Source organism: Microtus oregoni, unplaced genomic scaffold, assembly GCF_018167655.1.
Source record: "Microtus oregoni isolate MIOR12 unplaced genomic scaffold, Mior012 000047F_ref0000412, whole genome shotgun sequence".
Lineage (NCBI taxonomy): Eukaryota > Metazoa > Chordata > Mammalia > Rodentia > Cricetidae > Microtus > Microtus oregoni.
In genome coordinates, this window is record NW_024543221.1 from 10,558,526 (window position 1) to 10,572,255 (window position 13,730).

Genomic DNA, 13,730 nt, shown 5'->3' on the forward strand with positions numbered 1-13,730 from the left:
GGGTCCCTCCAGGGTTAGACTTCAGTTCCCTCTGTTCAGCCTGTTGGCTATTTAGCAATTAAAAAAAAAAAATCAGAAAGAAAGAGGGGGAAAAAATCGTTTAAAGACTGCAGTTCTGAGCCAACCCCTCCCCCACTACCCAGAGAGTAGTTTAAGTCATTTCAATACAGGCTACATGTGGTAAAAGTCTCAAGCAGAAATCAGATTGAGACAAAGGGGCCCTAAAAATACTCGTGAAGTCTGGCTACAGATACAAGAACACAGGCCCAAGTGTCCCTTTATAGCCCTTGTGACAGCAACTTGAACTCACTGAGGGAGCAGGGTCTCACCCAGGTATTCCTGCAGCTGGGGATGAGAAGCCACCAAAGTCCAGCTTCCCACTTTTCATGTGGGCTGCAAAGATGCTTCTCTCTGCTCCTTCCATGCCCTGGGGATGCTGAACTTTCTCTAACGTACTGAAGAGTGGCATGGGGGTTTTGATTGAGATTGCACTCAATCCATGAGGCACGTTTGGTGGGAGGGACATTTGACAATATTAACCAGTTCATGAGCAGGGAGGAAGCCTTCCCATCTTCAACTATCTTCCTTAAGTTCTTTCCTGGGAGGTTTAACGTTTGCATTGTAGAGATCCTTTACTTCCTTAGTTAGGTTCCCTCAAGGGTAATTTTTTAAAGCTATTACGTACAGGAGTGCCCCCCAGTTTCTTCTCAGTGTGTTTATCATCGGTATATAGAAAGTCTACTGATTTCTTACATGATAAGCATGTATCCTGCCTTTCTTCTGAAATTATTACTCTTAGGCAATGTCAAACTGCATTTATGTTTATACCTATAGACAATTTTACTCTCAGCCTTAAACAGAATCATTTCTGTCCACTGGGCAGGATGCATACAGAGACTGGGGTGATACGAGCTGCTAAGAATAAATGATCAAGTGATGGCTGAGAAGTCAGCCCTAAACGAGATATTTTTACCATCCCCTCTTAGGTTCAGAGATGTGTTGGGGGGTGGGGTGGGTGGTGGAATGAATGTAAGACCCTAAAGATAGGGAGAAGCTAAGAAATGTCTCCTGGGCAAGACACTGCCATTATAGCCATGCACTGGCCGGGTGGGTGGATCTACTTTAAAAAAGGTTCACCATCAAGAATCAGGCATAGAGGGGGGAAAGGGGAAGAAGAGGGAGCATAGTTCCCAGGGCTGAGCTATCTGCTGCAGATGAACTCAGAATGGGGAAGTCATGGCCTTCAGTTGTGTACCCACTGCCAACTCCACTGGGCTCTCTCGGATTGTTCCTAGTCAATGGTCACAAGGATGATGGCCTTGGGTACACTAACTGATTACACACCACACACATCAATAAAACACAATCAAAAGCATGGATGTGGGAGAGGGACTGGTAGGGATGAGGGAGGAGCCTTGAGAGGGATGGGAGGGAGGTTCTGGGGCAGAGAATTAGAATGCATTCTATTCATGTATAAAACTGCAAATATCAAAACTAATAATAGAAGGAAAAATACTACAGGGAGCAGAAAGGAAGTCAGTATTCCTTTATCAAGGTGGAGAGAGAGAGACACAGGCTTGTGGTGATGAGATTTCTTTAAGCCTATTAATACTGCTACACTTGGTGGACACAGCATTCTTCCAGGTAGGCAACTGGAAGCTGGCCAGCCTGCCATGTGTGGAGAGATGAAAGCATCATGTGACTAAAACCAGACCTCACTTTTCTATTACGGTACAGATTTACAAAATCCAGTCCCTGTCTCATTTCACAGACATTCATTGGATGCCCGAATCTGCCCCATTCTTCCCTGTGTGTGTGGGGATTGACAGGCGGGGCAGGGGCTACTATGGAAATTTTTGAGTCCTGCTGGCTGATGGGTACTGGTAGGACCCCAATCTTTTAGCAGGCATTAGAAAATCAGTGCACTTTAAGCAAATAAATGGTGATCGTTGAAATTCACCAGGTTGAAAACAAAATGAGCAGAAAAAAAAAACCAAACAACTGCCAAGACAAATGGAAGGATTTTATATTGTATGCCATAATTATTAACCAGAGCAGGCAGGAAAATAACAAGAGCACACTCAGCCTGCATCTAATGTGTAGAAAAAAATAGTTTTGCTCTTCAAAGACCACATATGAACCCCCGCTTCACTCTGATGACAATGTTTGAACCAGAATGAGAGAGAGAATGAAAGAGAGAGAGAGAGAGAGAGAGGAAAAGAAAGAAAAGAAAAAAAACCCACATCTTTCTCTTTGTTGGAAAAGAATGATTTCCTTGTACACGAGGCACAGATGGCCCCTGGCCCCTGGGGTCCCTTTCTGTCATCTCTCTCCTACAGATAAATTCCCACTTAAATTTGAACTTTATCCCTTCAGGGAGCAGCTAATAGGATGACTCTGGAGTCAGGGAGCCCACGTTCATGCTCTGGCTCTGCTGTCTCTCATCTGTGTGACAGTGGGGTAACAACACATGATGTCTGTAAGCCTCTCCTTCCTGTCTATAAGACAGAATAATGATCCTCTAAGGGGCCAATACAGATATTAGCCCAGAGTTCAACTATTCAGCCACTAACTGTTGACTGTATTGTACATATTTTTGTTTGTTTTGTGTATTGGTGTGTGCATGGGTGTTGATGTTCATGTATCTATGGTGCACATGTATGTGCATGCATGCAGAGACCAGAGGAAATCCATTCCGCATATGCTGTCCACGCTTTTCATCTGACACAAACAATCTCTCATTGGCCTGGAACTTGCCTAGTAGGCTACGTTGGTTACAGTGAGTCTAGGGGTCTGCTTCCCTCCTACCCCTGTCTCCAGAGCTAGGATTCCAAGCACATACCACAGGCCTGGCTTTTTTATGTAGGTTCTGGAGATCAAACTCAAGTCCTCTTGCAAGCCCCCTGCAGCCAGGGCTCTCTCTCCTGCCCTTACATCATTAGTAAAGACAGAGTCCATTCGTCCCGTCCATCAACACTCCCACCCTATGATGCCGATATAACATGGACAGTCAGGCAGAACCGCGTAGTTTTATCAGAAGCAGTAGGCATTCATCTGAAACAGAAGTTCCCAGACCACCTGGGCAGCCTTTTAAAAGCTAAAGAGGCCGGGTCCCTCCACAGACAATGGGCTCAGAACTTATCCAGGTCAGCACAGATTAGTGTAGGTTTGCCAGCTGATTTGGATGCACTGTGCAGGTGAGAACTCCCGAACTCGCACTACCGTGCCAGGGTGAGTGATTTTTACATGTAGAGCTCAGTCACCGCATACCTGCAGGTCAGCCATGCTGGTGATTCACCTTGTTCCGTTTCTGAAAAACAAACTTCCCGCTCCCGAACAACACTACTAGGGTTAATGATCCTTGAAGTCACAATGGTTTCCCCGAATAGGGACAATGGATGCAGAAAGTAGCAGTCTTGGGAAAATAAGCAACATGGACTAGAAAAAGACCCCTGCTGCCTGTGTGAGCACACAGAGAGTCAGCTCCGCTTCACAGCAGAGGCACAATCCAACTGAACATTAGAAAAATGTGCTCTGACCACTTAGAGTTCAGAAGGATCCAAAACCAATTTAGACTCCGGTTGGTGGACAAAGTTCACACTCAGCAAAACAAGCCCAGCAGTTGCATCATGCACACAACAGGGCGATTCAGAAATACAGATGTCCAGCCATGTGCACAACAATGCCTTCGTTTATTCCCTCCCCTTCCCACCACTGACCCTGGGAGCAGGCTGGAAGAGCTCAGCATCTGTTGCTACTAAGAATAGGCTGTGCCGATGATTATCTATGAAGCGGTAAGCCGTACCCTACCTTGCAGGTTCAGGGGTCCTCACAATGCAGAGCTGTCACTCTAACAGGGGCCACACAGCAGAGGCTCCTGCCAGCCAGAGTTACTTTCCAGTCTGTTCCCTGGGTACAGGGGGAAGAGTCTGGCTCTGAGATCTGTACCCAAAGTGTCACTATCAGGAGACCAAAGTTCTAGACTCTAGCTAGAATCAAGAGGGATGCCATGATATGAAGGCTGAAGTCAGCACGGAGTTCACATGAGACATACGAGGAGCAGGAGATCTGGCTCTCTCTTGTAAACTGCTAGGCACCTAAGGACTCCTAGCTTCCAAGACAATTAGCCAGATTCCTTGCTAAAGACAAACAACCTCTACAGACACCTCCAGGCATGTTAGGGACAGGAGGGCAATCTAAGACCCCACGGCAAGGGAGGTAAGCCTGTTTCAGCATTTGCTGACAAACACACACTTCACACACCACATCAAGACATGCCTCAGAACCCTGGTACTTCCAGCCATGCCTCTGCTACCGGAAAAGCTTGTCCTGATCAGAGGAACAAGTCATTAAAAAAAAAAAAAAGGGAAAAGACGTGTATGTCTATCCTCCAAACATTAACCCACTCAGCATTCGGTCAGTCTCCATTGACAAGCTCTTCAGAACTGTAGACTAGGCCACATCCACAATATAAGTCTTCCACACTGGTGGAAATGGTCTCTCTTTCCCAGCTCCTCCACCAACCCCATGACAGACAGCATCATTTGCTAAAAATGCTGGCTGTCCTCTTCTGTAGGCCAGTCAGTCCTACTGCATCCTCATCTTCTCCTGGTGCCCTCTTCTGTCCCTTCTAAAATCAGGCCTGGCCATGTGACTTGTGGGATATGGTTGGTGACTGTCACCACGCCTAAGTTAGGGTTACTGATTGGAGATCTCCCAGAGCACAATATAGTCAGCTCAGAAGGCGTACTCTGACAATATGAGTAAGAGAGCCATCTTTGTTGCCGGCCATTGTGATTGACAGCAGGGCTTTTGAGGCTGACCTTGAGCTTACAGAACACAATACTACATTTCCCAGAGTCCCAACTACCATGGCACACCATTACATCCATGTGTCTACAATCAATGGGCTAAATGTATCTTCTCAATGAACCAACCTTAAAAAAGTAAGCACTTCATATAACTCTACAATTCTATTCTCCAGCCTCAGTCTTAAAAAAGAGGTCCCTTGTGGACACCTCAAATTTTCAAAGACCATCCTGGCTGCTTCACAACTCAAGATGGCAGTCGCGCATGCCCACCTGAAAGGATACGTCTCCTTCCGGAAAGCACACAACACTCCCTGCTGCTGCCAGGCGGCCAACTATAGTCTCAGAGTTCATCTTTCAGGTTGCAAATGCCATCTCCTCTCCAAGCCAAGCTAAGCAATTCTTTTGGCCTCTGGGATGGCGCTAGAAAACAACCACATAGTGTTGACTTTTGTTTTGGTTGTTTGCTTTGGTCTGCCTGACTTTCGCTAAGTTCTAGATTCCCTGAAAGTGATGTGTGTGCTAGTTAGCTGTCATTTAACTCGGTACAGCCTAGGGTCGCTTGAGAGGAGTTCAGCTGAAGAACTGCCTAGACCAGACAGGAATGACAGATACTGCCTTGACGGTTGACTGGCATAGGAGAGGCCAGTTCACCGTGGATGAGACTATCTGTGGGTGATCCAGCACTATATAAGACTAGCTAAACATGAGCCTGGGAGGGAGCCTGGGAAGCGGCATTCCTCCGTAGTGTCTGCCTTGAGTTCTTGCCTTGGGTTTTTGCCCTGGCGGCCATTGATAAAGGACTACAATATGGAAGCCAAATAAAACCTCTCCTCCCCTGGCTTTTTTGGCCACGGCACTCATTACAGCAATAGCAAAGAAACTAGAATAGAGTCTATGCTATATTCCTACACGTGCCATCTGTAGACTCAATTGATATTTCTTTTCAGATAAAGAAAGTATAAAGTCTTGCTGTTCAGACCCTATAAATTAGAAAGCAAAATCTAGCCCAACAGAATATTTTTTTTTGAGTGATAAGAGACATGGCTTTGCATACTCCCTGGCTTAAATGCTGACTTTAATATTTAATCTAAGGCATTTCCATTTCATATTCTTAGACTGGGCTCGGTTGCACAGACCCAAAGATTTGAGAGATCAGCTTTCTGCTTTGCAAAGGGAAAGGTGGATTGCCATTCTCGGTGGCTAAGGCATGGTCACCTATGAGTTTAGTGCTCTGTGTCCCTGGCCACTGAGTCAAAGGGCACTACTATTACTAAACATTCCAGCAAACACATACTTTGAGAGCTGCCATTTCGTGTTTGTTACTACAGGATGGGACACCCAGGGGATACATGAACACACAGAGGGCTGCCAAAATGGTTTCCTGTCAGAAGGGAAGAAGGTGAGATACTAATTACTCAGAATTACTAATTCAAAGCAATCAGGGACAGCAAAATAGCTCAATAGGTATAGGCACTCACAGCCAAGCCTGACAACCCGAGTTCAATACCTGATCCCCCATAGTAGAAAGGAGAGAACTGATGTCCACACTGACCATGTGCACACCTGTGGCACCTCCACACCCCTCCGTGCACACGTGCACAATGTTCATGGCACTCGCGCTTATGCACACAATGTCATGGCATAGATTTACATGGAAGTGTTCTTGCAAGGTCTCACCCCCATGCCTTATAAAGATCTTGCTGGACTTCTTGCTCCTTCTGCCTGGGCTACTCTGTGCTCCGTTCTCAACTGAACAGCCATAGTAAGCCTTTAGTCAAACCACCCTGTCTTCAGAGGAATAGCCACAGCTCTTCAGTGGCCACAGGATCCTGTGTGAACTTTCCCTGCTTATCTTTCTAATCTCATCTCCTAGGATACTTCTGATAAACCTAGGGTATGCGAGGGACAGTCAGTCAGACAGACAGACAGACAGACAGACAGACAGACAGACAGTGGTGCTCTCCCACACAATCACTCTGATCTCCTTCCTGCCTCTGTTTAAATATTATCTTCTTAAATGCAACTTCCCTGCCCCGACTATATGAGAATGTTACTCATCCCTCCTTCTCCCAAACCTGCTCTTTCTCATGCTCTCAGGAACATTTATCATATCGTGCCTTCTCCTTGAATCTTTAGTATCGATTGTTTTCTATCACCAGAATTAAGATCTCTAAAGGCAAGGGTTTGCTTCTCTGGTATTCACTTGGTGCCAAGAGCAGACACTCAGTAAGGACTGTTGAATAAGTTAATATCTCATAAGGAAGTCCTCTCTTTACTTTTGTTTTTCAAGAGTACTGCAAGCATTAGACATTTATTTTAGAATCCTATTTATACCTGTCGTGGATGTGGAGATCTTTGCACTGAAGCCTATTGGGGAGTAAAATTAACCCTCTCAGCTCTTCTCACACCTCAGCAGTGATGTAAGTCAGGCGAGGAGAGCTGGGCAGTTCTCAAAATAGTACGATGACCAGAAATAGAAGTAAAAACTGTACTGAAATTTTCTTGCTATAGGATAAGAGTCAGAGTAATGGGCAGTTCAAAAATACACCGGACTTCTGGGAGACAGAGTATTGCACATGTCAAATCATTACTGTCCTTTCCTCAAGTTTGTTCAGATTCCTACCTGCTTTAAGAAAAATGCCATTTGGAAAGTGAAAACCACAGTGCCGGAAGCAGCTTGGCTGAGTTCGGACAGTGGAGTTTACATTCCGGGGTTGGCTAGATCCTAAGCCCATGGAATGTGTCAGGGTGGGACTCAAGCCGTAATGAGGATGTCAGTCCTTTAACCAAACTCTACCCTAGGGACTTATACATTGACTTCTGCCATAACTCCAGTTCGAAGACTCAAGATCATCTTCTGAGGGCACCGCATGCACACTGTGCACATGCTTGCACACAGACAAATAAACCTCACACATGTAACATAAAAACGAGCGTCTTTCAGAGCCCACAGTTGCCTAGTTGAAGGCACCTTGAATGAAGGGATTACCCACTTGTCTGATGCCAAGATGCTTCTCACCCATGTGCCCAATTCACTTCCCTGAACTCTCAAGGAAGGCCCTTCCCTGTGGCGGACAGGGAGCAGGGCTTTGCATGGTGCTATCATTAAGAGGTCTACCTCAAAGTTTGTAGGTACTTTGGAAAAGGAGAGGCACACAGTGAAAACTCTGACTGGCCCGTGCACTCAGCGGCCCTCCCTGGCGGCACCAGCTGATCAAACAGAGGCTCTGCTGGGTCTGAAGTCTTCCCCATGGGTGTCTGTGAGTAAACAGACCGGCAGCAGCATCGCTGGCATCCACTGGCTCTCACAGCTGCAAATGCCAGTGACTCAGGGACCTCAGGAGCACCTGTGGACTGTTTAGAGCATGCACCCTCCCAGCAGCCCCCACCCCGTGCTTCTGACTCCACCAGTCTGGGACAGGCCCAAAAAAGCTGCTCTGTAGGATGTCCTGGCTATACAAACACAGGCCATGCTTGGAATGCCACCTTGAAATTTCTGCTTTTTAAGGTTTATTTATTTGATTTTATGTGTTTGAGTGTCTTGCCCACATGAATGTTTCTGCCCTATACCGTGCCCAGTACCGTGGAGGTCAGAAGAGGCACCAGTGACTCCTGGAACTGGAGTCACTGAGAGTTGCAAGCTGCAAGGTGGTTCCTGGGAACCAAAACTGGGACCACTGAAAGAACAGAAAGGGCTCTTAATCCTGAGCCACTGCTCCAGGCACCATGTTTAAACCTTAATGGAGCCACTGGAAAGCCTTGTACTAAGTCCTTACATGAGTTCTCTTTGCGACTGTTGATCTAGACATCTGTAGAGAGACTATCTGCTGTCTCTCCTGCTTATCCGGGTCTGAAACTCCAGCTCCCTCCTTTCCTTCCTCCCCCACCCCCACCTCCTTCTTTTAGACAGACTATAGCCCAGGGTAGCCTCAAACTCATGATTCTCCTGCTTCTGTCTCCCCAGTGCCAGGATGATTGACGAGGGCCCTCCATACCCAGCCACCTCTCCGATCAGGCGCATCCAGCCTTTTGATATTGCAAAAAGATGTTGTCGTCTTCAAAGTTCACACTTGGGAAACACACAATTGGGCTTTTAAAAATTGCAAAAAAAAAAAATTCATAAAATTTTAAGTGAGTTTGTGTTGCGCCGCACACACAGCCGTCCTCGGCCACGTGCAGTCTGAGTGCTGGGCAGATCTGTGGGAGGCCAGCTGTCGGCTTAGGCAGGTTAACCTCACCTTTATGTATTATTTGGGATGAAGAACTTAACAGGAGAAGATGGTTCTTCAAGATCCCAGCCTGTGACAGCATGGTTAGAACACAGAGTGCCTGAGGGAGCATCAGGGAGCAGTCACTGCAGACACTGGCACGTCACCAGCACTCACAATACCTGGGAAAGAGAGGAAGAGGCGCCTCACCCCGCCTGCTATCTGCTCACCCAGCGGTGTCTCCTTGGAATGGAGGGATAATTCAAACAGTGACAGGGATGGCTCTTGAGCTGCTGGACACAGGCTGACTTCACTGAATGAGTGAATCACAGGCATGGAGAGAAATTCACCCAGATTCTGGATGCTTGCACCTGGCCGACACTCACTTACTCATGTTTTTACTCAATTACTATTTCTAAGACTAAAACAAACAAACAAACAAAAAAAGAGGGGCCCAGGACATAGAAATCTCTCTCTCTCTCTCTCTCTCTCTCTCTCTCTCTGTCTCTCTCTCTGTCTCTCTCTCTCAGTCTCATGACCAGTCTTTTGAGACAGGTCTCTCATTGGTCTGGAGCTCATCAGTTAGACTAGATGGGTTGGCCAGTGAGGCCCAAGGATCCTCCTGTCTCCAACTCCCAGAGTTACAACTGTGTGCCATCATGGCTGGCACTGTCCCATAGGTTCTGGGGATTAAACTCAGGTCCCCCTGAGTACTTTATTGACTGAACCATTTCCTGGCACCCTGTTAAGGGGTCTTTCCTGGAAGACCTCAGAGGGGTCTGCCACAAGGGGTGGAAAAGCCCCCAGTATATAAGAACCTGCCAAAGTCTGAGCCCTCATCTCCTTCTTCACCCTCAGAGATATTCAGATCAATTCCAGGTTCCCCAGGAAGTGCTACAGTTTCACGTGTCTTATTCACTAAAGGAAGAGGAAAGCTCTCGGCAACCACTAACTGAGAAAAACCTCAACAAAACAGAGGGATCAAAGAAAAAAACTACCAGGAACCAGATAAGGGCTCAGCCTGCTTACTGGGCAGAAGGGGAAGAGGAAATTCACCTCAGGTAGTAGGTAAGAGAGTTACAAAATGATTGGGCCTGGGTTCCCGAAGGAGAGGAGAAGCAGGAAGAAGTGAGTTTGGAGCCTGTGGGTAGGGTGGAGCAAAGCCAGGTCACACCTGAATTCCAACGTCAGCTCTGCTACCAGCCAGTTCTGGGACAAGGACAAGGAACTCACTTCTCCAAACCACAATTTCCTGAAGAAAGAAAGGGAGAGACAGAGAGAGACAGAGAGAGAGGCTGTCTCCCTGGCCTCTGTCACTAACTCAGATCTGAAGGATAGCGGTGCGGCCTGGGTAACGGATGTGGAGGGGATTTGACAAAGCTCTGCCTTTACTCATTTGTTTCCATTTTCCCTTCCAAAACACTGGTCAGCGAATGGCAAGAAATAACACATTTAACTCTTTGGTTTAAAGAGGAAGAAAATAAAAATCCAGAACTTAGAAACCAAATGCAACCTGTCTGACACAAGAGCTGGCCCAGCAGAGATGGAACATTTTAATGTTTTGACTCCCATGGTTCCCTCCAGCCACTGTGAGTGAGGCCTTCTATACCAAAATAAAATGATCAGCATATCCTCTTCACAGAACTGGGCTATTGCTTTGCCTTGTGCTAGAAAAAAATCTGTTTCGGCCACTCCAAGTCACAGTAGTTCCCAAGAACTGAGGCCGGGCATCGCAGGTTGCAACATGGGATATCCAAAGAATCAGGCTTCAGCCAGGGCAGTAAAACCATCCTGTCTGTGCCTATGGAGGACCTCCATGTACGTGTCAAGAGTCCTCACCAACTTGGTCTGTTTCTTTCTTCCTGTGTATGGCTCAGAGACAACTCAGTCACTGAATTCCTTGAGTGTTGGCTTGCTCAAATCTTATTTCTGGGACTCACTGCTCAGGACACAGTAAGCATTCAATCACTGCGAATGGAACTAGCTGATGTTCCAAATCAGAAGATAGTGGACACTGGCTGTTCTATGACCCTCATTCTAACATGTGGAACTAAGGGGCTCACATTTGGTCTCCGGGATCAGCTAGTTGACGGTCTAGCCTATGACAATTCATTTTCTCATGCAACACAGACATGTCCACAACGATGGATAGAGATGATGGGTCAACAAGGGCTCTCTCGCCCAGGAACCTCCCTCTGTCACTTTAAAGGGGCAAGGATCACCTTTCATTACAAGAGGCATTAATTCAAAAGCTCCAGTGTATCAAAAAATAGGAACGCAGACACAAACAAACTCTGCAAAAGGGGGCTCCCATTAATATTCACGCCTTACTCTAGGACCCCCCCAGATAAATGGCCTCTGTGGGGATCAATGGCTCGGTACTTTAAATCCCTCTGTGACCCCTAACACAGAGCTCACACCTGGTAGTCATTCTTGCATGTGGGGCAGCGTGTCACTTCCGGGCTAGTCATCAGCTCTCTGGAAACCGACTAGAAAATCCCAGGCACTTTTGGGACTGCTCACCTACAAGCTGTCTATCAAAATCCTGGCTCGCCTCTGACCAGTTCCCCGCTGGAGACAGACACAAAAGACTCGGTATCGCCACGCCAAAGGAGGAAGAAAGTGGATGAGTATACTCACCAAGGTACCCACAGAGCACCTGGGACTGTCTGGAGCAAAAGCTGCCCACTGAGCCAGAGGGTGTTGTAACAACTGGGCAGACAGCTAGGGGTTTTAAAAAGCAGGTATTAGCTATTTTACTGAAGACATGCCCAGCCCAGAACTACACTAAGATTCCAAGTAGGAAAGGGACTTGCTGGCTAGTCTTACCATCCCCCCCCACCCCACCCTTCAAGATAGCAGACATCTGATAACCAGGGCAGGACAATAAACCCTCAAAACTCTTGGCTCCCACCCTGATTTCTAGTCCCTGATCTCCTGCTTTGCTGTACCCAGCAGCCCGCATTGCTCGAGGCAACTGTCCCTTTGACATGCTTTAATAAAAAAAACAACAACTTACAATTTATACTGAATTATACTAAAGACGAATAAGAGAGGTCTTGACCCTGTTGGACAAAAGAGTCTATTGTTAAGAACAAAGCTTGAGTTTTTGTTTGGCCAGCCTAGGTTTCGCTGTTCTTAAAATCCACCTGTCCTCATTTTTCACCCACATATCAAAACCCTTTCACATTGGGTCAGAAATCCAAAGGCCTGTTGATTTAGAGCTATGGGCCTGCAATTTCAAAGTTAGCACATTGTGGAAGAAATTAAACATGTCTTCCTTGGAGCTGGACTATTCAGACACCCCCAGGCTTTTATATTTAACGGACAGCAACCGGATTTAAAGGTTGCTGCCTTATTCTCAGAGAAAGAAAATACACTGAAAAACAAAAACAAAAAAAAAAACACACATGTACGTTTGTATATCAAAGGGAGGAGAAAACATTGCTGTGTGTTCGAAGAAACAGCTTTCTTCTCTCCAACAGGTTTTTTGCATGAGAAGATGGGGATTAAAATCCATCGATTTTTCCATGAACTTACTCATATTTTTGTATGTACAAGACAAACATGTTAGCCCCCACCTTCCAAAAAAGATGGCAGATTTAAAAGCCTAGCAAATACAAGGCATTTGAGTGACACATGCCTTCCAGTTATCTGGTTTGCTGGTGACAGAAGCTGTGCCTACATCCAGGTCAGGCAAGAACACAGGTTCTCCAGCGCTTCATATTGGTTTAGAATCTGCATGCCTTCCTCCTGCAAGCTTGTATGGGTGTATCTTCTACAGGTAACCAAGGCCCTTCAGAATGGACTGGAACCTTCTTTTAATAAGACAAAGGCTTCCTGGACTCCTCCACACATGCCATTTTAGACAGGGACAGCTGTTACTATGCTCTATATAATTGACCGTCTCCAAAGTCCACCCCACTAGCAAGACCCCAGTGACACATGCTCACGCACGTGTGCATCGGATTTTCAAGCCAGAACACTCTTTGGTTCTGAAATGGGGCCCTGCGTGGCCAGTGTGGCAGGGAAGGTGAAGGTTAGTGATGGCCCTGTCACCGCACATGCTGCTACCATATGCTGCCTCGAGCCGACATCTGCGCCCATATGTTCCCCCCAGGAAACAACTGCGCTGTTTACTTTTAGAGTTTCTCCACAGTCTGATAGGGAGAGGGGATCCCTCACCCTGAGGATAAACTGTTTGTCACAAGATTAGCAAGTTTTCTCTTTCATATCTGACCTTCAGAGAGCCGTGCTGAAAGTTATCCTAAATAAAAATCTCAAGGAATATAATCAGAGGCGGGCAGAGATGCCGAGGGAGCTGCTGGCTCAGCAGCACGTGTTCCTCTGTGTGATGGCCCTATGCATTTCTTGGGGGGAAACCTAAGGCCTTTCCCTGGGAAACAGCACCTTCTTCAGGCCAGTACAAGCTCTGATACAGCAGAGATACCAGTCATTCTGCTCATTGAATTCAGATGGCTGACCCTGCCCACAGTCATCCAGACCTCAGGGACACAGGTGAGAACGGAGGGAGGGAAGGAAGTGCTGCCCTTGAATCCTTAAGTATGCACCTTTGGTTTGCCTCTGCTCCACTAGGAGCTGAAATATCAATATCCTTCCTTTTTCCTTTTCTTTCTGTCCTGTTCTGTTGCCTTTGCCTGTTGTTTGGTTTTTTAAGCAGGGCCACAGGAAAGGGATCTCTGGTGGGAGC

The 13,730-nt window shown here is 46.7% G+C and overlaps 1 protein-coding gene across 3 annotated transcripts in view; it reads right to left on the reverse strand.

The window, feature by feature from the left end:
* Positions 1-13,730, reverse strand: part of Tgfb2 (transforming growth factor beta 2) — an 81,484-nt gene that overhangs the window by 54,603 nt on the left and 13,151 nt on the right. For 2 of the 3 annotated variants that reach the window (XM_041635342.1, XM_041635340.1), the window contains exon 2: positions 11,660-11,743. The exons of the other annotated variant lie outside the window; for it this stretch is intronic. In XM_041635342.1, coding sequence (XP_041491276.1) covers positions 11,660-11,743 — 84 coding nt within the window. The remainder of the gene's footprint in view (positions 1-11,659; positions 11,744-13,730) is intronic. 3 annotated transcript variants of the gene reach the window in all.